Consider the following 27,452-nt stretch of genomic DNA (forward strand, 5'->3'; position numbering starts at 1 on the left):
TGTTTCAGATTTTAGAAAGCAATGTATTTTAATATGAGGTTCCTGCAAAGTTTTTCTCACTTTGATAAATTTCTCTCAGTTTCTCTGAATAACACGCAAACACAACATTACTAATTTAAAATATAATGAAGAGAATAAATATGATAACGATTAAAATATACGAATTGCTAAATTAATTTACAGGTGACTACACATTTAAAGTCCCTGAATAATCATCAATTTAATAATGAAGGGCTGCCCTTCTAAAACTGCTTAGATTTTTTCTACGATGATGTTCTAATTTTTCTTCTTAAATTTGCTTTGATAACTGTAAAATATTTTTTTTTACATACAAAATATTTTTTTTGTTCAAAGTCTGTATGTGTTGTTATAAATTGTGCAGTAATCTTTCTTTACTGTACCAACATTTGTTTCTGTGTGTTAACGAATCAACACACTTCAACTGGGTTCTGTAAAAAAATAAATACTGTAATGAGAGAATAGAAGCATAGAATAAAGTAGGTGTATATATGTTTTCATTAAAATAAGATATATTCTACAGATAATAGTTATTAGTAGGTGAAATACTTAATATTAAATCCGACTGTTATAAAACTATATGATATTTGTAATTATTAAGTCTAAATTAAGTAAAGTAAACTAAAATACACAACAAAACAACAAATTATAATATAAACAAACCACTTACTTTAATGGAAAAGATAACTAACTCAAATTTATTTTACCGTTGCCAATGATCGAACAAAATACATCCAATAATTACGTCACAATGTATATGAACATTAATTTGTATTATAAAGTTAGTTAATTTAGTCTTTATTTATGGGAAAGCGCTTTATATGAAAATAAATTTGAATTAGTTATTCTTTCCATTAAAGTAAGTGGTTTGTTTATATTATAATTTGTTGTTTTGTTAAACTTTATTTGTTGCTTTAAAAATAGACTTAAAAATGTGTATTTTTAAAATCTGAAAATCTGGAGTAAATTTGCAAAAAACATTTGGCAGCCCTGTAAAAATATTACAGTAAATAAAATAAAACAAGTATTTGATATTTTTACAAGTAATACAAACAACAGAAAATAAACTTTATACAATTATTACATTAAAAAAAAAAATCGCAGGTTTTAGAAACAAATGAACACAAGTTATATACAAATGTTATATTAAATTTGATAACTTTTTTTACAGATACTAGAAATTACAGAATACCAACTTTATACAAACGTTACAGTTGTTTAAATATATTTTAGATTTTTTACAGATACTAGAAATTACAGAACACAAAGTTTTTACAAACATTACAGTAATTTAAATATATTTTAAATTTTTTTACAGGTATTAGAAATTACAGAACACAAAGTTTTTACAAACATTACAGTAATTTAAATAAATTTTAAATTTTTTTTACAGGTATTAGAAACAACAAAACACAAACTTTATACAAACATCACTGTGGATGTCTTGCAACCTCATAATCGGTAGTACAGCTAGAAAAAAATAATTTGAAATAGTGTTTTATATTTAATTAGTGTATAGAAAATGTTTGGCTTTATATTATTAAACTTTCTCAGGTATTTTAAATTAAAAAATTATTTTGAATAAGTATTTTTAGATATCTTTTCTGTTGCCTTGTTGGATTAGTACAAATGGAACAAAGTATTTTTTGGAAAAATGTTCCACTTAAAAAAACTTTGTTTCATTTTTTTAAAAGCTTTTACTTTTTATTTAATAATTTGGTATTAATATAAAATTATGCAGGGTAATGTCTATTCTTTTTTATTAATTTTAAAAAGTAAATATTTATGTTAAGTTTAATTAGGCTTCGCTTTATAGTATCATTTTATATAATATTTATTGAATTTAGGAATAAAATTTAATTTAAATAATATAATTATTAAAATATTCAGGTTTTGTTTAAAAATAGTAAACTGCTTAGCTAAATGATTTATTTTACTTTCATAGTTACTTTTACACATCCGATTTTAGACTATATACAGTGCAAGTTTAAATAAATATAATTTTAATAAATGATTAAAAAATAACTAGGCTAAAAGTTGTAAAAAAGTTTGTCAATAGAATCTTATAAGTTCTTATCAAAAAATAATTGAGTTGCAGATTACAAAAACATAATTAGAAATAAATTCTATTAGTTCCAAAGTGTAAGTGAAAGTTTAAACACAAAATTTTATACTTATACATGTACAAATGTATGATTATCATGTATGTACATTTCATTATCATGTTTCTAAGGATTATAATGTATGTTGATTAAAAATATTAAAGTTATTATAAAACTTTCATATTTCTAAGGACTATCTTTTATTACAATTTTGTTTACATTTCTATCTAATTTTTTGCTAACTTTTTTTGACTATTATAAAAAAATTATTTACAAATTTATTATTATTTTTTATGGTTCTCGAACAAATTTATCAAACTTTTTCCTTTATAATATTATGGTTTATTCTACAAGAACACTAAAAAGTACATAACTTTACCTTTTGTTGAAAATAAATAAATTTTCAATAATAAAAAAAATATACACAATTAAGTTTTCTACAAGTACTCTCTTTTTAAATTACTTTTTGAACTTTTTGTATTAAAATTCTTAGAACTAAGTTTATACTTATCTGTGGTTCAAATTAAGTGAAAAGTTTTTGAACTGTTTATATTTTTCTTATGTTGCAAATTTTGTAATTTTTTATATACCTCTTCAAAATATGTTTTTAATTTATAGAGAAAAAATGTCAAATGTTTTTAAAATAGTCTTAAATTTTTACTTTTGGAAAACGAAGGTTTTTATTCCTTGATTTAGAAAATATTACTCTCTTTAGTATTAAAATATTATAATAGTACAAAACTTTATAAAAACATTAAAGTAGTAAAATATAAGAGATTATTTGAAAGAAGCAACTTCTATAAACTTTGTCGGTGCAATGATTTGTATTTTATTGTTGACTGTTTTATATAATATTTTGTAACTATTCGATGTTTTATAAAATTTAAAAGATTTTTTAGTGCTAAAATTAATATATTTCGAACAACTGCAACTTTTTATACTATTTTCGATAATCTCTTAGGAAATGAGTTTCTTTTTTACATATGGTATCTTCTTTCGTAATTTTTTTTGTACGATTAAAAAACAAAAGTATTTTGTCAATTCTTTACATACTATTTAATTCTGTTAAGGTTTTAAATTAAATAAATTTGGTTTAAATGTTGTTATTTAATGTTAGGGCTGCTTAATATATTTTCTTAATATTATTAACCAATCACTGGATTTTACAAAAATAAGGAATATTTACTTGAAAAAAAACCAATATTTTAAAATAAAGTAATACTTGATATTTTTAACTAAAAAGCTTTTTTCTAATATTTTGTTACTAATACAGTAGTAATGTAACTTAGTCATACTACTTATAAATATATTAAAACTATTTTTTAGTAAAATATTATCATTAGTTATGTATTTACAGTTGTTTTAAGGCTTAGATAGGTTTTCTTTGAATACTTGTTAGAAATAATTTAGATTCATAAGTATTGTTTGTTACAACATAAAATATTAGGGTGTCTTAAATACATTTATGCATTCTGTATTGTGTGTTTTACTTTAAAGTTTTATGTATCAGTGCTTTTTAACATGTTTTTAATTAATTTAGAGTTAGGTAAACAGTTAATCAAGGCAAGTATTTTTGTTTCACTTGATTTTTTTAAGCTTGGTCAACCTAAGTACGTTATTAATACTGTAGATAAGTTTTAGACAGTTTGAAGCAAAAGTTATCAAAATCTTTAGCTAATTTTTGATGATATTTTTGTTTAAATCAACTATCAGTTTTTGTGTTTAAATGTTATTACGACGCTTATAGTTTTAAGCTCAGTTTCGTTTAAGTTTCTTTTGTTTTAGTAAAAGATATATCTTATATTTCTAACAATCTAAAATAATGTTTTTATAAGGTCCGCAACCTATTTATTTTACACATTTCTTTTACCAGTGATCAGATAAAATTAGACATATGAAGTTGTTTTTTTACGATCAGGTAAAGTTTAGTGTTGTAAGATAAGAGTTTCAAAATATTGGCAGTTTTCAAGTTTTGACCCAAGTTAGTTAGTTGAATTTTTTCAAAGGTGTAATACTAGATTTTCATAAGAAGTATAAACTGTTTTGTTTTCATAAAGATATAAACAAGCAAAGGAAATTTAGCTGTTAAGTTTAATAGTTTGATTGTATATTAATAGTTATTTTTTATCAGCTTTTTTTTTGGATGAAAAAAAAGCTCATAACAATAAATTAATATCAGAAATTTTGTTATAAATAAGAAAAGAAAAGAGTATTAATGATTTGTTTTTTTTTTTTACTTCAAATTTTGTTTTTTACTTTTTGTTCTTTTTATACTTCTCTTATACAATGAACTTTTATTATTAAAGTTTGTCATTTTTATTAAGGATTTAGTGTTTTAACTTTTAATTAAGTGTTTGTTTTTATCTTTTAGTATAGTTGTTTTTAATAAAAAAATCAAATAAATATTTAACTAGACTCAACATACAAGACAAAACTGCTTAACTGTTAGTTGGTTATTATAAAAAAGTAATTATTCTTGTAATGACTGGCAACAAGTAAAACCTTATAATGAAGTATGAAAACAATTAAACCATATATTTATAAATATACACTGTCGAAGTTACAATTTATGTTCAACACAGTTTAAATTTATCAATTTTCACAAAACTTTGTCCACAGAGAAACAGTATTTTTGTTTTTAAGAGAAGTTCTGAGAATAACTATTTATATTGCAGTATAAAATTTAAAAATGTACAGAAATTTAAAAAATGTTCAGAAATTTTTGCAACAATAAAAAATACTTTGTTGGTACTTTATAGGTACATAAAGCAACTTAAAATTTTTTTTTTTAAGTTTAGTAAAAGAGTTTATCATATAGTTTTTTAGTTCTATAAATCTTCTTAATTTTTAGGTCTAACTTCAACAAAAAAGTTATAAATTAAACTTTAGACTTGAAAAAATTAGCGTATCTTTGAAATAGAAAAATCTTTGAAATGTGTAAGCAACTAAATAAAATAATATTTTATTCATTATTTTTAAAAATGTAAAATACTGTTTTTGAAAACTTATAGACTGTCTGGTATAGAACTGCTTCATTAGTTGCATCCTTAAAAGTAGATTATCAACTTAAATCTATATGGTTATTATGTTTTATAAGATGAGATAAAAATCTAAGCACAATAAAACAAAGTTAAGTATATTTTCTAATGCTAACAACTGAAAAGTGTTTTTTTATTTAGCAGTTTACAAGTTAAAAACATTTCAAGTAGTCGAATTTTTGTCTTTAAAGTTTTATTTTTGCACATTTTGGTTCTAATCTGCGCTCCAAAACCGTCGATGAAATTATTTTTTGCAATGTAAGAAAGATTATTACAGATATGTGAAGAACTTAGTATTGCAAAAACTTAAATTGCAAAATTTTTTTAAATAAAAGAAGCATTCACATGTTTAAAAAAACCTACAAATACAAAGGTAATTAATTTTTTGATTAAAAAACGCCTATTAAACCAAAAACTGAAAATAATGTTTATTTTCATAGAACTGTATCTGTTTACTTACAAACTATATTAATAGAAAATATTTATAGTCTAATATTTTAAGCCAATCGAAAAACAAAAGTTATAGCTCAAAACTCCAATGACTAACCTAACGATAATGTAAAAGATTAACAGATACGACTTATAAATATACAACTAAAAAGAAACTGTTGTTGCTACATGTTGAATAAATATTTCTTTCTTGTTGAGCATTATCATAATACTTCTTTTATTTATTTGACATGTCGAAGTTATACATACAAGTACTCTTAAGGATACAAAACAGTTAACATAGCTTGACCTAGCAGTTGAATTAAGAAAAAAATGTTTAGACTTGGATCTCATTGGATCAATTTAAGTAAACTTCATTAATAACAAAAAATATTTAATCGAAGAAAAATCTTTATCTGAAGGAAATACTTTTAAACTGTGCATAACATTTTTATTAGTTCTTATTTTTATCAACATCGGTTTTAAAACTATTTGGTCGAATATTTATTTATTCTTCGAAACTTTGATAAATTAGTTTATATGGATAATTTATTTCAACTACAGCCCTTTTATTCTAGTTTAAGCAAAAACTTCTTAGTTTTATACATACTAGTTTCAAAAAAAAAAGTAAAATGTAGTTAATGCGGATTTTGTTTTAACTTTTTATAACTTAACTTAATGCACAACCTTAAAAATCAAGTAACTAACTGTGTTCGTTTGAAACTGGAAGTACTTTATTAACTAAAAAAATATAAGTATTTTGTACCCAATAAGAAATAATATGACAAGAAACGGTATAGCTCAGTGGTAAAACTCTAAATCACATAGTCAATAGGTGGCAAGTTCAAATCTCAGATAAATTACTTTTTAATACAAAAAAAAATAAGCTTTAAATATTTCTAATTGTCCCAAATTAATTTCCATAACATTTCTATTGTGTAATATGAACTATAAATACAAGTATTTGTCAGATACAGAATAGTTCGCATGGCCTAACGGTGAAATGTTGTATCAACTGCGTAGCAGTTGCAAGTAAAACATCATTTGTCGGTTCGAATCTCATTAGAGATAAATTGTAAAATATTAAAGTAAAAATTAAAAGTAAGTGGTCATTATTTAAAACTAGATCAGTTGAAGTAAGAAAAAATATGTAGTGCGAATATTTTTAAACTTTTTACACTTTCAGTGTCTTTTACAGACTACAAAAATGCTTTTCGGCAATGTACAGTTTGTCTTGGTCTTTCAAGGTGAGTTCTATTGAAAGGTTTTGAACCTGAGATTATTGCCTTTTGTCTAACTGCTACGCAGTTGCAATTGTCCTCTACTGAGATTCGAACCAACAACTGTTCATTTCAACTGCTACGCAGTTGATCTAACGTCTCAAACCATTGAGCTATGAGAACTATTCATAGACCTAATAAATTACAGCATAAATGTAGTTTAAATAAAAGTTAAACTTTATTGAATCTACATCATTAACAAACTTTCGTTCAAAATATCAAATTTTGTAAGCAACTTTGAAAATCTAGCTTAAAATTTTGATTACCATCTGTTTTACTCTTGAAAAGTTATAAATATTTTAACCAAAATAAGCAATAATGACATGATGTTTGAAGAATATTGTGTTAAGAATACTAAATTTAATGTAACTTGATTTCTTTACAAAGACTTTTAAAGTCTTTAAATATAGTTTACTAGAAAACTCTATCAAAGGCATTTGCTTTGCAAAACTTCAAAAAACAACCAAACGATTTTTTATTTACTAAATTTGAAAAAGTTAATTAATATTGCACATCATATAAAAGTCTAAATAAAATTCTTTTATCGTTTTTTTTTTAACTTCTTCACGCTTAACTTTTATTCACAAAGATGCTAAAAAGAAAAAATGGTTATGAAGTTTTAGTTAAATATAGGTAGTACAAAATTTTGAACAAGTATCAGATAATTATACATATATTTGTATCTCAAAATACTTTTTTTTGTTTTGATTCATATGGGTCGTAATTTCATGTAACTGTCTTTTACAGACAATTAAAATACTTTTCGGTAGTGTACAGTTTGTTTTATTCTTTTAAAGTAAGTTCTATTGAGGAGTTTTGTATTTAGTTTAGTTTTATGTTTAGTATTCTATTGCTTTTTGTACAACTGCTTAGCAGTTGCAATTGTCCTCTACTGAGATTCGAACCAACAACTGTTCATTTCAACTGCTACGCAGTTTATTTAACGTCTCAAACCATTGAGCTATGAGAACTATTCAGAGACGAAATAAATTACAGCATAAATGTAGTTTGAAAAAACGTTAAAATTTATAGAATCTACATCATTAACAAACTTTCGTTCAAAATATCAAATTTTGTAAGCAACTTTGAAAATCTAGCTTAAAATTTTGATTACCATCTGTTTTACTCTTGAAAAGTTATAAATATTTTAACCAAAATAAGCAATAATGACATGATGTTTCAAGAATATTGTATTAAGAATACTAAATTTAGTGTAACTTGATTTCTTTACAAAGACTTTTAAAGTCATTAAATATAATTTACTAGAAAACTCTATCAAAGGCATTTGCTTTGTATTTAACAAAACTTCAAAAAATAAACAAACACATTCTATTTACTAAATTTGAATAAAGTTAATTGATATTGCACATCATATAAAAGTCTAAATAAAATTCTTTTATTTTTTTTTAACTTCTTCATGCTTAACTTTTATTCACAAAGATGCCTAAAAGAAAAAATGGTTATGAAGTTTTAGTTAAATTTAGGTAATAAAAAATTTTGAACAAGTTTCAGATAATTATACATATATTTGTATTTCAAAATACTTTTTTTTTGTTTTGATTCATATAATTCGTAATTTCATGTAATCAAGTATACGTTAAAACACTTACAAAACTTTTATGTTTTTAAAATTCAATTGGTAACAAAAGAAGTAAATAAATCTATTTTAGTTTATGTAACGATTAAATCTACTATTTATTGTTTAAGTATATATCTTTAAAAAAAGTATCTTAAAACATTCATCTTTGAAAACTTCAAAATAATTACAGAAATTGGTATTGTAATTTTTGAAAATAAAACATTCTCAATATATGTTGCACTTTCTAATCATAACTCGTAAATCTTTTAACTTAAACCTTTTGAACGACCAAGATTTATCCGAAAAATTTATGTTAGAACTCTTTGTTGGGTTTCTGTAAATTAAACTTGTATCTAAACTTACCGATTTGTTTATGTAATTTTGCTTTTCAGAGTGTTATGCTAACCTTTATTTTTCAATCAATTTATATGCATTTAATAACTTTATTTTCACTAAACTGTACATACTTATCAGCATCTTTGTATAAAAAGTTAAACTTTTAAAAAATACACTTTTTTCATAAGGTTATTATATATATATTACTGCAATCTTACTTAGATTTTTTTGTTTCTAATTTTATGCTTTTTGTTAGCTACCCTACGGCTTGAGGTCAGGATTGGGTCGGCAAAGTAAAAATATCTGGCCCTAAATATTCGAAACTTTTTCTATTAAGCAAACCAATATTTAAAAAAATTCTTTTCATATAATTTCCAGTACACACTTGTTATATTTATTAAACGGTTACTTCAGTACAAACTTGGTTCTAAAGATTTTTATAATAAATTTCATAAAAATATGCGTCACTGGAACAAGTTTCTGGTAAATCCGGCCCACCAATTAGAAATGTTACCTTAAAATTAAGCGTTATAATTGACTAATAGCAAATTACCTAATTTTTTAGCTCTTTTGAAAAGGATTAATATTTGAGACAAACTTAATGTTATTAAAGTTTTATAAACTTTCAACTTCTTTTAAATACTAACAAAAGTTATAAAAATTAATTATTAAACTAAAAACTTTTTATATAACTTTTTATTTTTTTAGAAAAACCACACAAAAAAGTTGTAGAAATTAACAAAATACCGAGTGTGTTAAAGCTAGCCAAGCTGTTAAAAAATAAGAAAAACCCTAACCAGTCTTATACCTGAGCCTTAAGTAACTTTAATGTTAAATTTAAACGTAAAATTTTTTTTTAAACAGTTGATTACATACATGTCCCCTTAAATTCAAAAATAATTTATCAAGAAATTAGCAAAAGTGGATTTTATTTTCACTTTTGCTAAAATACATAATTGTTTATGTAGAAAAAAAAAGTTATTATTTTATGAATAATATACATTTTAGCTGCTTTTAAAGTTTTTCGAGACTTTTTAGGTTTTATAAAACGACATAATTTATCAAAAACTACTTTTTTAAACAGTTTATTAAACAAAACAAATTTAAAAAATATATATATTGCTTGTACTAAAAAACAAAAAGACACATCTTACAGAACAAATAGAAATTATAAACTTATTTAAATATTTCTATGTATTTTTTACTCTGAGCAGAAATTTTTTGGAGACATATAACTCAAACAGAATTTAAATCATGATTTAAAATAAATGTTGTAAAAGAATTAAAATTAAGGTACTAAATAGAACAAAAAAACTTATCATTTCACCGGGCATTATTTAAAAAAAGTTTCATTTTATTGTTTTAGGTAGTTGAGCCATAAAAAATAAATACAAAAAGTTGTGTGAAAAATTAAGTAGTGCATAAAAAAATTCTAATATAATGAAATAATAAGACTAATTTAGTTTTAAAACTTCTAAATATTTCTAATAGCTTAACTTTTTTATGAACAAAAAACCAAAAAAAAAATCAACTAAAAAGTATTGTTAGACTTCCTGACAAAACAAAATGTAGACTTAGTATTTTAATTTATATAACAAACGTAACTAAGACATTTTCATAGCTTATTCGTTATTAAATAGAATTAATCGTTTTTAATCTTTATTAGCATAGCTTTAAATAGACTTTCAATTAATTTTTGATAAATAATTTTTATTTGAGTAATTTAGTAACAAAAGGCATCTATTTTTTTAAAACAAAAAATTTATCAAAAATTAAATAGATAAATATATATATTTTTGAGGAAAAATCACTAACAAAAAAATGAATGTTTTGAAATTTAAACTTCTTATAACAGTCAATGTAAAATGAAAAAAAGAATATTAATTCTAGTTATAAATTTAATACCAACCAATCTTGATTAAAAATATCTTGTAATTTTACAAACTTGGTTGTATTTTTCAACTGGTTAAAAAAATAAATTTTGTAATTTTTTTGTCAACTGACAAAAGCTTCTTTTTTAAGTTTGTTGAGATTTTATGTGATTAAAAAAACATTAACATAAAACCTTTCGTAATACACTAGCTTGCATAAAAACTTAATTTGTAGTACTATTCTTAAAAAATACAGGCCTCTTGATAAAATTAAAAAAAAAAGGCAACCCAAAGTTAAATACTAGCCACAAAGAGTCTTCTATGCCAACTAAAAATACTCAAATTATAGCAGCATCATTGCGGTTATTGATAAAAATATTCCACTTTTTCGGAAAGAGCACTTTCGTGGTTCTTTGTTGTGATGAGTTTTAAGTTAGGGACTTTTTTAGTACCTTGGGCCGATGTTTATACAGTTATTTTTGCAATTTAAAAAAATTCCTCATAAAGAATTGAAGAAAAATTATTTAAATGAATATGAACTTTAATGAAGGTTGTTGTCTATAAATAAAAAGTTGCTATGCAGAAAAGTTTTTAAACGAGGAAATAGAATTCTTCCTGTTTTGGAGTAAGTAACAAAAAAGTGAGTTCTGTAGTAGGGAATTTTATGGGTCTACTTTTTGGGTTTTGCACAAAATGGGACTGCCCCGAACAAATCCGCATTTTGACTTCTGTGAAGAGAAATATTAAAGAATAAAAACTACATTTAGCATATATATATATTTTTTTAAATTTCTTAAATGATTTCAACTTTTGTAAAACTATTGAAACTGAAGAAGCTTCTAACAACTTTTTAGAAAAAAAAAGTAAATAATCTAGACGAAAAGATAAGTACTTTTCTTTTTATTACGGAATTTTTTTAATTTGTTTTGGCGAAACATTTAAATTTTGATTACTAAAACTTCAGGAAACTATCAAGAAGGATTATTTAGATTGTTAATTTTAAATTCATTTATTTTTATGTAACATTTAAACAAACTTTATTAGACAAACAAAATTAGATTGTGTGTGAACTTTAATTTAATTTAATATAATGTAAAGTTTAAACAAACTTTGAATTATTCGAACTCGCATCGCCTTTAAATTCAGAAGAACTTTTATTTGTATCTGTAAAAAATATTTAGTTTTCAGAATTTTTTATGAAATTTTGATTAAAAGCTAAATTTATTTATTAAAATTGAATCATTGCAACTAAACTACTTCTCTTTTAATCAAAACTGTTAATTTAACTGACTAAACTAAATCAAACATTGATAAGGTGAAAAAGTTTAAACTAAAGTTAAATTTAAGTAGGTTTTTGTTTCTAAAATATTTAGTTTTATAACCTGCATTTATATACAAAAAACTACTTGTAAGACATTTTAATAAAATTTATACAAACCTAATTTAAATTTTTTTTTACGAAAAATTAGACAAACCTGATATTCTGTTGTTTTTATTTTGTGCTGCAGGCGACATTGGCTGTAAAACAAAAAAAAATATAAAAATAAACTAAAAAATACGTAGCAATTGTAAAATAAAAAAAAAGTGCTTTGTAAAAAATATAAAAATAAACAAAAAAAGTAGATATTATAAAAACAAACAAACACGCTTTGTTACTGAAACAATACAAGTATATGTAGAAAAATAACTTTTATAAATAAACAACAACAGTCAAAAACTAGAAAATGAATTTTTTTTTGCTAAAAATAAAAGAACATTTTAGTATTTGTAGAAAAAAAAAATTATAAAACGGTATCTGTCTCACCAAACATATTTGGTAGTTAAAATATTTTGTGAATAGGGTTCGAATGAATCAAATAAGTTTCAGACTTAGACTTTGAAAATATTTTGTAAATAAGTTTTTTAAAACACAAACTAAGTTTCTAATTTTTGAAAAAATTCATTTATCAATTACAACCTATTGCTAGTATTTTTAAAACTTATTTACATGTTTCCCTTGTTTAAAAAGACACATAATTTCATAAAAAATTAAAATAAATTGAAAAATAAAAATATGAAAAAATCTAAAATTTATAGGTTTATAGACTAACAAGAATAAACTAGTTTATTGTTTACTTTTCAAATCAGACAGTTTATATATTTAGCAAACATTAAAAACATATTTAGGAACCATAAGATTATACAACTTTACCTTTTAATCGTTTAAACTTCTTTTAACCTTAGCATTAAGTTTTAATTATTTTAGTTTTTATTTTATATTAATCTTTCACATTAACTTAATTAAAACATTAGTTTTTGTAGTATTAAGTTTTTATAAAAATGTATTTCAAAAAAAAAATTTTTCCATCAAAAAAAAAAAACTTTATAAAGTTTAACAACAAAAGTTATAGAAATAAGTCATTATAAAAACTCCAATATTTATATTTAAATATACTAACAGTAAAAGGGGATGCACCAAACACATCCCGGTCCTTAGCAACAGCGTTATTGGTTACTATGGAAGACTGGCTACTGGTTGCTAGGTGAAATGGGGCGCAATCAAAAGGGTTTGTTGTCGAAGTTTGGTCCTTGTTGGTTGTCGTCCTTAATTTGGATGGGAGGGTTTTTGACTTTCCTTAAAAAAAAAATTGGTAAAAATATTTTTTATAATCAAAGATATAAGCTTGACATAATTTTTATAAAAAATTATTACTGAATATAAAAATTTATATACATTATTTTAAAATTAAGTTCCTTTAAATTGTTTTTATGTAATCATTAAATGCTTCATTAAGAAACAAAAACAACCCGATAAAAATAAAGCAATTAAAAAACGATTCAGATACTTATTAAAGTACTTAAATTAATTTCAAACTAAGAAAAAACAATTTTGTGTTAAATTTTGTCTAAAATGTTGTAATTTAAACTGAAATTTTAATTCCTTCACCATAAACTTTGGGTCAATTTTTTTGACGTCTGATATTTATATATAAAATTTAAAAAATCAATCAACAATCAATAAATTTTATCTGAAGAAAAACTAATTTTAGATAAAAATTATTTAAGCTGAATTCAGCTTTTTTTAGCACAAAATTGAAACTTAATTCACTTTTTAAACTAAAAAAAGTCAACTGTTAAAAAATAAATAATTAAAACCGACACTATATCAATTAACTAAGCTGAAAAAAAAACTTAAAAAAAATCCTAGTAAAATGTGGAAAAATTTCAGAATAAAACTAAAATGAATAATATTATTCAATAAGAATTTAGCTTTTGTTTCTATTTTAAAATCGACACTATAAAATTAAAATTATTTAAGATAGAAGTCTGATTTTAATTTTTAAAGGCAGAACTTTACGAATTACGCTTTAAGAATTAAGTTGAAAGGTAAAAAGTGCATATTCAAATTAGATGCAGTTCAGTCAATGAATATATCTTTACTATATATTTTTGAAACCTGGTTCAAAAGTACTTTATATTTATTTGGTTATATACATCTAAAATTATGAACTCAAAAAATTTACGAGACATAAATATTCAATGATTTTTTTGTTCTGTAGATTAGTTAAAAAAATATCAAAACACTTATTACTTTTATACATTTAACTAATAAAACATAATTTAATCGAGTTTGAGTCTAAAAAATGAATATATTATAGTACACAAAGAATAAAGGTTTTTTATTAAAATTTTTTTTTGCTAGATTAAACATTTATTTAACATTTTTATATTCATTCGTATAAACTCGAAGTAAATTTTATAACTATATATTAGATATATAACTATAACTTATAATTATATTTCAAGTCAGTAATTTACAACTCATTTACTCATTATTATTTAAATATTTAAAAGGCTTAACTTAAAATATATAAACTGGTATATAACGAGATCTTTGACCGAAACTTAGTTTGCATAATAAATTCTTGAAAGTATAAAGTATATTATTTTTCCTATAATAGTTGAGATCTCTTTATTTGTTTACTAAAAATTAAAATATAGAATATATAACTCGGAAAAAATCTATGGTACATTTTACACTACTAACTGTCTTTTATTACTTTGTCTCAAAAAACCCTAGCACTTAATATACAAACAAAATTATAAAAAAACGTATTCTGAAACAAATATTTTTAACCGTGCTCTTAATTTTCATTTATGGTACAGAAAAATGCTTATAAAACGATCATTTCATAACAGATAAGAATTTTTTATTGATAATAAAAAAATATTGGATTTAGACCCCTGCTTTAGCACCAAACATTAACCAATTAGTCCAGAACAGTCTACAGCCTTACCTCTAATCTAACCAAAAGCCCTTCACTCCAAAGATCTTTTAAATTGAAAACTTGTTTGTCCATAACAACAAATTTTAACTTTTATTTTACAAAACATATTCTAAACTTTTTTATAATTTGATTGAGAGTATGTACAAGTGATTATGTATGTAATGTTCATTACAGTACAGCAATATTGTGAAGTGTTTTTGACAACTTTTTATATAAATATTATAAAATACAAATACACAAACAAAGACTAGTCTGAAATATATCAAAACCGCCGAAACTACCCTGCGTTTTTAAAAAAGCTCATACTAGCCTGATTTATTCGGGGTAGCATAAAAATCTGTGGCAACCTTGTAAAAAATGAAAAAGTTCAACGTCTTTTCAAGTGTACAAATCATGTAGCAATAAACCAACTTTGGGTTAGCTTCAGGGCTTCATTGACTTATTTGTTTTAGATGTTAATGATGTACAAGAAAATATATGTTATAATAAAGTAAATCACCTTACAAAATAATATATAAAATAAATACTTATAGAAATGATCTGCCGACTCTTTTGTTCAAATCTTACATTAAAAATAAAATAATCAAACATTAACTTTTAGCAGCACCGGGTGTGAATGGGGCGTTCGTGAAAACGTCCTCGCCTTCGATTATGACGTCACAATCGTCAATGAGTTTTTCCTCCATCGTGACGTCATCGTTTGAACTCTCCACCGACGATTGCGACGATGTTGATGACGTAATTACGTTTTGTGACGTCACAACAGAATCTTGCGCGTCGAGCTGCGAGTATCCTTGCATCAGTTGCTTGGCAACTACTTGTTGCTTGGTAACTACTTGTTGTGGTTTCTGGGTCACAACACTGCCACCTAGTGGCTGAGTCACCACCCGGAATGTCCTGCCGCTCGGACCAACTTGAGACTTCACGACGTTTCCTGAAAATATGAAAACTTTACAGGTTTTTAAGATGAACGTGTTTTAAGGTTTAATATTGAAGTTTTTAGTAAGAGTTTAAATTAATTTCTAATTTTTAATATTTTTAAACAGTGTTTGATAAATTAATTAGAGTTGAAAAAGTTAATTTAACACTGGGTTATACTAGTAAGAACAAAAACATTGTATTAAAATGCAATATTTTTTGTACCATCTTTGAAAAATGAACAACGCTTTTCGTTTCACAACTGCTTTCGTTTTATTTGAAACATTGTAAAGTGAAAAACGGCTTATTCGAATAGAATTTAGTCCACTTAGTGTACTGGTGAATTTTAACTAAAGATCAACATACTTAGGTTTCAATGAAGTTTATAGTAAACTACAAAATCAAAATTTAATCAACACATAATTAACACCAACCCTGCTCACTGGGGTGCTGGTTACCATGGTGTTGCTTGGCAACCAGGTCTTCCGCGGGTGCCCTCATCGTCAGGAACTCGTCGAATTCCTGGTCTGACGATTCCTGACGCTTAGTGGAATCCTGAAACCTGGAATCCACCTGATTTTACTCATTATTATTTTAATGTTTGTTCGTGGGTTACTGAAGTACTTCATTATACAATTGTGAGTAAAAACAAATGGGGTGGGTGTCAGAATGACACAGCGACAAAATGACACGGTGCGTCACTTCGACACGGAGGGTCACTTTAGCACGGCGACAAAATGACACGGTGCGTCATTTTGGTACAGCGACAAAATGACACGGTGCGTCACCTTGGCACGGAGGGTCACTTTGGCACGGCGACTAAATGACATGGTGCGTCACTTTGGCACAGCGACAAAGCGACACGGTGCGTCACTTTGGCACGGAGGGTCACTTTGGCACAGCGTCAAAATGACACGGTGCGTCTCTTTGGCACAGAGGGTCACTTTGGCACAGCGTCAAAATGACACGATACGTCACTTTGACACAGCGACTAAATGACACGGTGCGTCTCTTTGGCACAGAGGGTCACTTTGGCACAGCGTCAAAATGACACGATACGTCACTTTGACACAGCGACTAAATAACACGGTGCGTCACGATAGCATGGATTAACAAATTTTTATGCAAAACTAAACTTCTTCAGTAATATAACTTTCAATTGTAAAACTTTGATAGTAATTAGTTAAACAAAAGATTTATTATACTTTTTCCAAACTATAGTAGCTTGATACATTTGAAACTATATATGTTACATTACTTTAAAATTTAAGTCATAGTATAAAAACATAAATTTCCTAAGTTTGTTTTTTACGTTTCACGACTTTTCATATTTATGTAATGAATAAAATTTATTATTTTTTGTTGTTAAGTTTAATTAATTATTATCAGGAATTGTTAAAAAAATAACTAAGATTTAAATTAATACAGAGTTATTTCGTAGTAAGAATAAGTCATGCGTGTTTTAACTGTAGTTTTTAAAAATACAGAGTTAAGCTGCTTTTGTAGTAACTAGCCATTTATATTGAATATGTATATATATTTATATTTAACAAAAGTTAATAAGTTAGGATGTTTACTTAAAACTCTGTATTGAAAATATATAATAAACTTGTCTGAAAGCAAATAACTAAAATAAACGGACCTGGAGCCTAAATTTATGAAAAAGTTAAAAATAGTATTATGAACAGTTGAGAGAAAATTAAGAGTCTGATGCAACCATTGATGCGCATTTATATATTTATCACTTAAAAAAAAAATCACTAGAAGAGGTTATACATACAACATTGCTGCTGCAGCCTTCTAATTAAAGCTGCAGCCATTCTATTAAAGTTAATACTTTAAGTCTTTTTTATTTTTACAAAACTTTTTAGTCTAAAATATAAAAAACTAAACTTAGAGTATGACAGATATTATAGTATTTTATTGCATATAAGGATTTAATTGCATTTATATTTAATACAAAATCAGTAAATAAATTTCATAATAATACAGTAAAAGCAGATTTTAATTTGCGTATAAAACATTTCTTCTACTTTATATTCTTGAGTTTTATTACAAAGTTTTAAAAAACTCGGTTTTGTCTTAACTCTGTTATGAAAATAATATTTAATTTTCTATTTTTAATTTTGCAACCTATTAAGTCGCCAAAATAGCGCAAGTATTAATTTTTTTAAGCATAAAAACGTAAAATAAGAACCGCATTAGAATTTAGAATTACAACAGCAGAAAAGTTGCTTTCGATGATGTCTGAGTTTTAGTTTATAAAACAAATTTTCCTCTGTATTTACATTTACTAGTTTATTGTTTTGATGTACTGAATGATTGATCTAAAATGAAGATTGTATTTTTTAAATCAGAATGTTGCTGAAGTTTAAAAAATATGTTTATATGGGTTTTTATCTTTTTAGTCGTAAAATGGCAAGTTATTTTCTAATTTTTATTACTCGTTTCAAGCTCTAGTACTAAACTGTGTTTAAGATTTTCCATTCGAAAGTAATCAAAAATAAATTTTCGTTAATTTTGGCAAACGTATTTTGTTAAAAAAATTGCTGCTTTTGCATCTTTGTGAACGTTGTTTGGTATAAACAACTAGTTGTTGTTTATTAAGCACAGCTTTTAAGCTTACCTAACACCTTGCTATTGCTTAAAAACGAGCATGTTTTTTATAAGTACGACGATGAGAATAGAAGGTATAAACATTACGTGTTTCACTTTATTTTATGACGTCACGATCAAAAATTCCTGCGGTCTTTGTTTTTAAAGTTAATCAATGTGATTGTTGCTGATTCTACAAAACCGGTTAGAAGACAGGAAACACTAGAAAAATAAGATCGTTGTCCATACCAATAAAGATTGAAGTTTCACAACAAATCGTTCCCTCCCTTATTAACCACCGTGTCATTTTGTCGCTGTGCTAAAGTGACCCTCCGTGTCATTTTGTCGCTGCGCCAAAGTGACGCACCGTGTCATTTTGTCGCTGTGCCAAAGTGACCCTCTGTGCCAAAGTGACGCACCATGTCATTTTGTCGCTGTACCAAAGTGAACCTCCGTGCCAAAGTGACGCACCGTGTCGTTTTTTCGCCGTGCCAAAGTGACCCTCTGTGCCAAAGTGACGCACCGTGTCATTTTGTCGCCGTGCCAAAGTGACGCACCGTGTCATTTTGTCGCCGTGCCAAAGTGACGCACCGTGTCATCTTGTCGCCGTGCCAAAGTGACGCACCGTGTCATCTTGTCGCCGTGCCAAAGTGACCCTCCATGCCAAAATGACGCACCGTGTCATTTTGTCGCCGTGCCAAAGTGACCCTCCGTGCCAAACTGACGAACTGTGCCAAGGTGACGCACCGTGTCATTTTGTCGCTGTGCCAAAGTGACGCACCGTGTCTATTTGACGACCGTGTCATTTTGTCGCTGTGTCATTCTGACCCGCTCCCATGTTGATAATGGAGTAAAATCAAACACTTAAGATAATAATTTACTAAATGGAATAAAATTGTTCAAATATAATCATTAAATAATAATGTGAAAATTAAATATTTTAAAAACTACCAGATTTCGGTGGAAAAAAAAAACTACGACCTTTTCAAGTATAATAAAATGGTAAAGAAATTGAATAAAAATTTATTTTTATTTGTTAACATTGCACTAATTTTTAAGTTTTATTCTGTTTAAACTTTAGATACCTGATTTAGTACCTGATTTTGGGTTTCTTGTTGTTGGGGATTATTTTGGGGGTTTCCCTGAAACGGATTCCACTTGGCGACCTGCGGGGTCAGGCTCGAACCTTGGGAGAAAGTTAATATTTAAACAATAAAATCATGATTGAATATTTGTGAAAACAACCAACTTTTTTGAAGAGGGTTTTCAAAATCGTTTTTGAACTCCTTGACTTGAATCGGCTGAGTCACTTTACCTGCGTATTTGCTTTGATAAAAATATTAACCAAACAATATTTGAAACTAAAATTGTTATATTTCCAACCTTAAACAACTAAAAAGCATCAAGTTTTAACAAATATTTCATTTCTACATAAGGCTGAAGAGCTTATGATTTAACGATCGAAGAGTAGCTAATCAGTTCAAGTTTTTTTGAAATTAAAATCAGTTATTATTATTTTTTAATTAAAAAATTCTAACATGTGACATCGCTCCTTGCTCTGCGGTGAGTTTTGTTTTGAACACCAGCCGCTAGTTGGGGCTGCTGAGCGCTTTGCGGGTTCGTCGCTAAGGGGCGCTGCTGAGTTTGAAGGGGATTTTGTTGATGGGGTAACCGTTGTTGAGCCTGAGAAAATAAATGAACTCACAAACAAAATTGTAAAACATGCTTGGCATTTTCAAAGTTTGAAGCAATTATTTACTCAAAGCATGTTTATTAACGAAAAACTGTGTTTTTGTATTTAATTTTTGAACAAATTTTTTCCAGTGCTTAAATATAAACTTTTTTAAAATATAAAAAAAAACACTTTATTTTTTCTTTCTAAGTAAGTCTTGTCAAAAACTGTATCTTACTAAATTATTCTGAATTCAAATAGAAACAAAAGTATAGTGTAGTTTGAAATATAAAATGACGTAATAATCAAATGTAAAAATTAACTAAATGCTTATCTTATACTAAAGAGTTTGGTCTACTAATAAAACTTGTTACTCTTAGATTAAAATCAAACTGAAATAAACCAGCGATAAAAATGATATAAAACTAAGCTTAAAAAAAAATTACGAGAAACTAATTACTTTGAAATTACTTTATATAAGGATATAAAGAGTCTAGTTTGGTATACGAACTTTTTTTGCTTACATAAACTGGGCTTTAAAGATTGAATGCATAAGGTTTCTAGAATATGTGGCTGAAAAGAGTTCTCCGCTCTCACTAAGACTGAAAAGTCTTTTTAAATCCTTATATTTAGTAATTTTAAAGTAATTAGTTTCCAGTAATTTTTTTTGTTTAATTTTATTTTCATTTTTATCGCTGGTTTATTTTAGTTTGACTTAGATCTAACAAGTTTTATTGGTACAGAAAAGCTTTTTAGTATAAGCATTTAGTTATTTTTTACACTTGATTATTATGTAATTCTATATTTTAAAACTTTAAACTACAGTATACTTCTACTTCAATTCAGAATAATTCAGTAAGATACCATGCCTGAGTTACTAAATGTCACAATAAACAACTTGAGTTACAAATGGTGCTTAATTGGTTTGAGAAATATGATTTGTAGAGTGAATTCAAACTGAATATTTGTATGAAAAAACTGCAATTAATAATGATTTCAACTTATTTGTATATTTTAACTGTTACTTGTGGTTTTATATTTTGATTTGCAAATTGAACGCTTCATATGCAAAATTTTAATAACAAATTTTTGATTAAAAATATCTTTAATTGTAAAAATCACATCAATTACAACTATTAGGACACCTTTGAATAAAACAAAACAATATTTATTAAATGCCATAAAAAAACCAGTTTAAACCAGTATAAATGGTTTGTTTAATTGTTTCGCATGGCTAAAATCGTACAACTTTTGTTTTTAAATAGTTGTTTTAGCTCTTGAAGCTTTTTTATAACCATTCCTAGAGATGGTTACAAATTAAACCCTTTCTACAATAATGTAATGATGAACAAACTTTCAAATATAAATCAATTTATATACTTTCAAATGATACACAACATTTGTGGGTAACTAAATGCTTTAGATGTAATGTTTTGAAAAGATTAATTTTAATTAAACCTTTTTAACTATAAGAGTTTGTTAACTGTTACAGTTTAATATTCACCAATTTTAAACAGTTTCAAACTAGTATTGTTACATACAATTCAAATTAGGTTCAATTCTTTTACAAATTTATTCAAAATTTACATCTTAAACTGCAACACAAGGTTTTATTGAAATACTTGAAATTATCATAAGTCAAAAAACTTATAGTACTTACAAATGATAGTAATAATTGATTTTAGGGTCGGAATCGGCTAGGTGTGATATGATAAATGAAATAATTATGAATAGAAAACACAACAATAATAAAAAACAAACACAGGGTTTTATTGAATACTTGATTTAATTATAAGTCAAAAAAATTTTTTAAGGTACTTACAAATGATAATAATATTAAGTTTTCGGGTCAAAATCGGCTATGCGTGATGTGCTAAAATAAATAATTATGAAGAGAAAACACTACAATAAAAACAAACACAGTGATGAAACTTAAAGATAAATAAAACTATAAAAAAATAAAAGTAATGCAAAATAAAATTACAAATACTCAAGGTATGGCACGATAATTTTACAGTACTTCTATTAGATATTTTAACTGATCTATTGCTACCACTCAATACAATAGGATCATTAAAGAATTTTTAATATTATAATATTGTTAATTACTTTTTTGAGCTAAATTCGTTAAAAACGTAGTCATGAAGTGCGGAAACAAGAGTGTTAAGAACAAATAGTTATACTCATACTATGAATTTTTATATTCTAAGAATGATTTATCCAGATTAATTTTACCATGTTAGTATGGCTACAAATAATAATGTGCTACCCTACTTAAAAATGCCTGATTAGATGAAACTTTATGAAAATTTGTACATTCAATTGTAACACAACGTTTGTGATTTTTCCTTTGTTTGCAAACTAACACCTTCAGATGCCATAAATTTACTAATAAATAATATTAAGAGCAAACTTCAAGCTACAAATGGTGTTAAAATCAAGAAGCGTAACCGTTATTTGGGTGAAAATTAGTTGTCAACTGCACACTTTAAATAACATCAGAGTCATTACAAATAAAGGTTTCTTAAACTCATCGGTTCTGAACCTTATACTTTTTCGTACACTTGAAGATTTGAATAAACAACAATAGCGTGTTAGACAACTCACTATATGAATAGAAAAACTTCAGATTTGTATTTTCAAGTTGATTTTGAAGATGTCATGTGACCACAAAGGAGTGGTTTTAAATTGAGAAGGTTTTAAAAACCAGAAACAATGTGGTTGAAAACCTGCTCTATTAATATACTTTATATTGTGACACAACATTTGTGGTTATTATTTGCAAAGTATATGATTCAGATGTAATGCTTTTACAAACTAGAAATTTTAGCTCAAACGCTTGTGTTTAAAAAAGTTTACAAATTAATCGAAACATTACTTTAAAACGTTTCGAAATTAGTTTTAAATTTTTAAACAACTGATTTGAAAAGAATCTGATATTTTGAAACAAAGTAACGACAAACATAGTAATGAGTATAATTACATAGCTAATTAATAAAACATTATAAATGCTGATAATATAAAAAACAAAATAGACATAATTTTCATTAGCATATTAGTACATTGTCTTATACTTGATCTAAGTATCAATATATAAAAAATGTTTCATTATGTAGTTTTAAATCTTTTATTGTAACAGTATACCACTCTTTTAGTGGTTAAAAATTAAATCTCTAACTCTATCTGTAAATATTTTAAATTACTCAAAAATTAAACTTTATACTGTAATACAACACTTGTGGTTCGTTAAATAGTTGCAAACTAATTGCTTCAGATGCAATAACAATTAATTGTACCTTATAAAATGTTGCATATGAAGCGATTACTTTGCGAACAACTAAAAACCCACAAATGCTGTTTTTCGTTTGAATGTATATAAAAGTACATCACAATGTATTATACACAAAACTAAACATCTTATTAAAATATTTTTCCCGCTGCTTTGCAAGTGATGAAACTATATAATTAAAACAAATTATACTGCTAGTTATTGTATACTCTTAGTTACTATGTATAATTTTAATATATTAAAACAAGACAACGTATTAAAACTTTCGTGAAGATTGTGACTACTTTTATTAATCCTTAGATTAATTAATCCTTAGATGTTTAAGATTAAATTCCCTTAATAAAGGTGTCAACTTTCTCAAGCTTACTCAAAATTTGTACTTTATATTGGAACACGATATTTGTGGGTTTTTAATTATTTGCAAACTAAATGATTCGAATGCAATAATTTACGAACAGTTAAAACAAGCTAGTTGAAACAATTTTTAAACCTGAAAATTCTAAGTTGTGAAACAAGTTGTTCAAAAAGAAGGTCTAAACAGAAGCATAGTTAAATAAAATATATTACTATAAATTTGCTTAATGCATAAAATTGCTATCATGAAAATGATTCACATGCAAAACTTTACAATAAATTTTAAAAACAAGTTGAAATATAACTTGAACATTTTTCAAAACTATACTAAATAACATAATTATCAATACTAAAATAATAAAAATAGTATATTTTTCTAACCTAACACTAAATCATTTTAATGGAAGTTTCGATGGATATTTAGATTAGTGTAATTACATAGCTATTTAACAGACATTTACTACTACTATTATTTAAAAACAAATAAATAACTAAATAGTAACTAACAAATAAAAGTAGTCACAATCTTCACGAAAGTTTTAATACGTTGTCTTGTTTTAATATATTAAAATTATACATCGTAACTAAGAGTATACAATAACTAGCAGTATAATTTGTTTTACTAAGATAAATTAACCACTTGCAAAGCAGCTGGAAAAATATTTTAATTAGATGCTTAGTTTTGTGTATAATACATTGTGATGTACTTTTATATACATTCGAAAAAACAGCATTTGTGGGTTTTTAGTTGTTCGCAAAGCAATCGCTTCATATGCAACATTTTATAAGGTAGAAATAATTTGCATACCTAAATATTTAAGAAACGGGTCTAAATTGCACAAAGACAAAATTGCTCGAGGTCATAAAAATTGCACGAGGGAACAAAATTGCACTAAGATGATTTTGTACCAGGGTCTATTTTGCACGAGTTACATTTTTTCACGAGATAAAAAAAAATAGTAAAAAAATTAAAATCAAAAATAAACAAAACAATTGAAAAACATAAATCAACAAAATAAAAAAGAAAAAAATTACTGACCGAGGGTAAGGGGTAACAGTGATAGTAAAAAAAAAATTTACTAAAAAGAATAAAAATCAAAAGTTTAACCCGTGCAAAAGTATCTTCGTGCAGTTTTGTGCACTCGTGCAATTTTTTACGCTCGTGGAATTTAGACAGCTACCCAAATATTTAATTTTGGAAATCCGAGCTTTTAGGAGCCTTTGCAAATGACTTTTATTGAAATAAGGTATTTTTAACTGCTAGATTTATAAAAATAAAATCTTAACAACCAAAATAATAACAACCAAAAACGTAAAGTAATTGCTTCATATGCATTTGCTTCATATATATGCATAAGTTAAAGCACAGTAAAGACTTCAATAAAGCTTGAAAACGGTTAGATTAAAACGTTTTGAAAACAGTAAAATATCTAAGGATATCTTGTTAACAAATAAAGTAAATGAACTAAAACATGATTTTAACATGATAAACGTAAATAAAACACAAATAGTTTTAAAAAATGATAGTCTAAAAGTTTCTTTTTTATTAAAAGTAAGTGTATTTCAGATTTTATCTGAAGGGAACAATTTTAAAATACTTTAAATTTCATTCAAAACTGTAAGGTACGCACTTTTGCCTGTGTTCAAAGTGCGTACCTTATCGATGTCTCTACTGTAATTGATTGGAAAATAAGTGTCAGTTTGTTTTTGTTGAAAAGTATACAAACTTAAGTAATTAGTTTTAAAGTTTTTTTTTTTTTAAATCCAGTTTTCAAAACCTAACGTGTACGAATAAAAGGAGAAACTAAATGTTTAATATTTTCTTATTAAAACTTAAATAAATAGTTATTGCTACATTGAGTTAAAATTGTTTATATAAAGCAAACACAAAAAATAAACAAGCAGTAGATCTTTGAACTGCTAAAATAAACCTGTTAAAAAACGTAAGTCAATTGATTAACAATATATTTATTAACATAACCAATCATTAAGGCACAACATAATCAGTGAAAATTATTTATAAAAATTTTATTTTAAAAGATAATACTAAAGATTTATCTATCATTGAGTGGTTACAAAAACTATCATATATATACAACAATTAAACACATAACTTTACTAACGCTTGTTTCAGATTCCTACTAAAATTTATACTTTTAGTTGTAACACATCATTTGTGGTTTTTTAAATGTTTACTTCAGATGCAAAGTTTTGTGAGCATTTGATTCGAGTAAATTATGCGAGCATAGGAAAACGAGAAAAGTTTACAGAAAATAACCCAAAGAGTGAAAAGACAAAAAAGCAATTTTTGAAGCGAGAAAGTTTATCACATCCTGCGAGAATAGTTGCTGTGAATAGAGCTTCAGTAGATCTAACTTTTGTAAACATTTCATTACAACTAAGTCTTAAGTTCATGTCTATTCATGAAAAAAGTTCTAGAAGCATTGGATCAAGAAAGATTAAACGTTGTTGAGCCAAATAATACTATAAATAACAAGAAAGAATAACGGTGAAACTATGTTTGACTTATCTGAGGAATTATAAACAATTAAAAACTGATTTTATCTATACAGATTGTTCACAAATAATTCGTTTAAACCGATTTATCACCACTCTGAAAGGTGGTTTGAAATTTAAAAGTTTTTGAAACTATATACTTCAGCAATTAGCAACCAAAATTTTGAACTTTCAATTGTAAGACAACGTTTGTGGTTTATTTATTCTTTGAAAAAGTAAAAACAATTGTTTTAGAATTAAAGTACAGTGGAGATCGGCACGCTTTTTCAAGAGATTCGCGTTTTTATTTTGAGTGGGATTGACGCATTTCGGAAAAATAAAAATCTAGGACATTTTATTTAACGAATACGTCGAATGCATGCGTCTAATAGTAACAGTACAAGTAAAAACAAAAATTTGCTAAATTTGTAAAGCATTAATCTACCATGCCTGAGTCACTAAATGTCACAATAAACAACTTGATTTATAAATGAATACTTAATTTGTTTGAGATATATGATTTGCAGAGTGAATTCAAACTGAATACTTGTGTGAAAAAACTGCAACTAATGATTTCAGTTAGTTCGATATTTCAATTGTAACTTGTGGTTTTATAATGATTTGCAAAATAAACGGTTCAGATGCGATACTTTTAATAAGTATTTGGGTAAAAATATCTTTAGTTGTAAAAAAACACATCAATTACAACTATTAGACACCTGTGAAATAAAGCAAAAACCGGTATATTTATTTTATGCCATAAAAAAAAAAACAGTTTAAACTATAAATGGTTTGTGTTCAACATGGTTAAAATAGTACAACTTTAGTTTATAAATAGCTGTTTTAGCTCTGAAAACTTATTTATTACCATTCTTAGAGATGGTTTCAAATTTAACCTACAACAATATCATGAAGAACAAATTTTCATTTACCAATCAATTTATATTCTTTCAAATAAAACACAACATTTGTGGGCAACTAAATGCTTTAGATGTAATGTTTTGAAAAGATTAATTTTAATTAAACTAATTTATTATAAGAGTTTGTTAACCGTTACAGTTTAATATTTACCAATTTCAAACAGTTTTAAATTGGTATTGTTACATACCGTACAATTTAAGGGCAATTTTTTTACAAATTTGTTCAAAATTTACATCTTAAACTGCAACACAAGATTTCAATAAAATACTTGATTTAATCACAAGTC

General features: G+C 25.6%; 2 protein-coding genes across 3 annotated transcripts in view; one reads left to right on the forward strand and one right to left on the reverse strand.

The window, feature by feature from the left end:
- The window catches only part of LOC145844278 (beta-1,4-galactosyltransferase 1-like), a 29,581-nt gene extending 27,912 nt beyond the window's left edge, over positions 1 to 1,669 (forward strand). Inside the window, exon 10 of the mRNA XM_082951661.1 lies at positions 1,412 to 1,669. Within this exon, the coding sequence (XP_082807787.1) occupies positions 1,412 to 1,483 (72 nt within the window). The 3' untranslated portion in view covers positions 1,484 to 1,669. The remainder of the gene's footprint in view (positions 1 to 1,411) is intronic.
- Positions 1,670 to 10,763: 9,094 nt separating this feature from the next.
- The window catches only part of LOC145843992 (uncharacterized), a 41,407-nt gene continuing 24,718 nt past the window's right edge, over positions 10,764 to 27,452 (reverse strand). Inside the window, exons 15-23 of one of the 2 annotated variants that reach the window (XM_082951296.1) lie at positions 19,973 to 20,117; positions 19,684 to 19,749; positions 19,532 to 19,620; positions 16,274 to 16,412; positions 15,517 to 15,855; positions 13,092 to 13,267; positions 12,129 to 12,171; positions 11,763 to 11,817; positions 10,764 to 11,381 (exon numbers count right to left, since the gene is read on the reverse strand). In XM_082951296.1, coding sequence (XP_082807422.1) covers positions 11,324 to 11,381; positions 11,763 to 11,817; positions 12,129 to 12,171; positions 13,092 to 13,267; positions 15,517 to 15,855; positions 16,274 to 16,412; positions 19,532 to 19,620; positions 19,684 to 19,749; positions 19,973 to 20,117 — 1,110 coding nt within the window. In that variant the 3' untranslated portion in view covers positions 10,764 to 11,323. Of the gene's footprint in view, positions 11,382 to 11,762; positions 11,818 to 12,128; positions 12,172 to 13,091; positions 13,268 to 15,516; positions 15,856 to 16,273; positions 16,413 to 19,519; positions 19,621 to 19,683; positions 19,750 to 19,972; positions 20,118 to 27,452 lie in introns of both variants that reach the window. The other variant, XM_082951295.1, reaches the window with a different exon arrangement.

This window comes from Thalia democratica, chromosome 9 (assembly GCF_965202585.1).
Source record: "Thalia democratica chromosome 9, ktThaDemo2.hap1.1, whole genome shotgun sequence".
Taxonomy (NCBI): Eukaryota; Metazoa; Chordata; class Thaliacea; order Salpida; family Salpidae; genus Thalia; species Thalia democratica.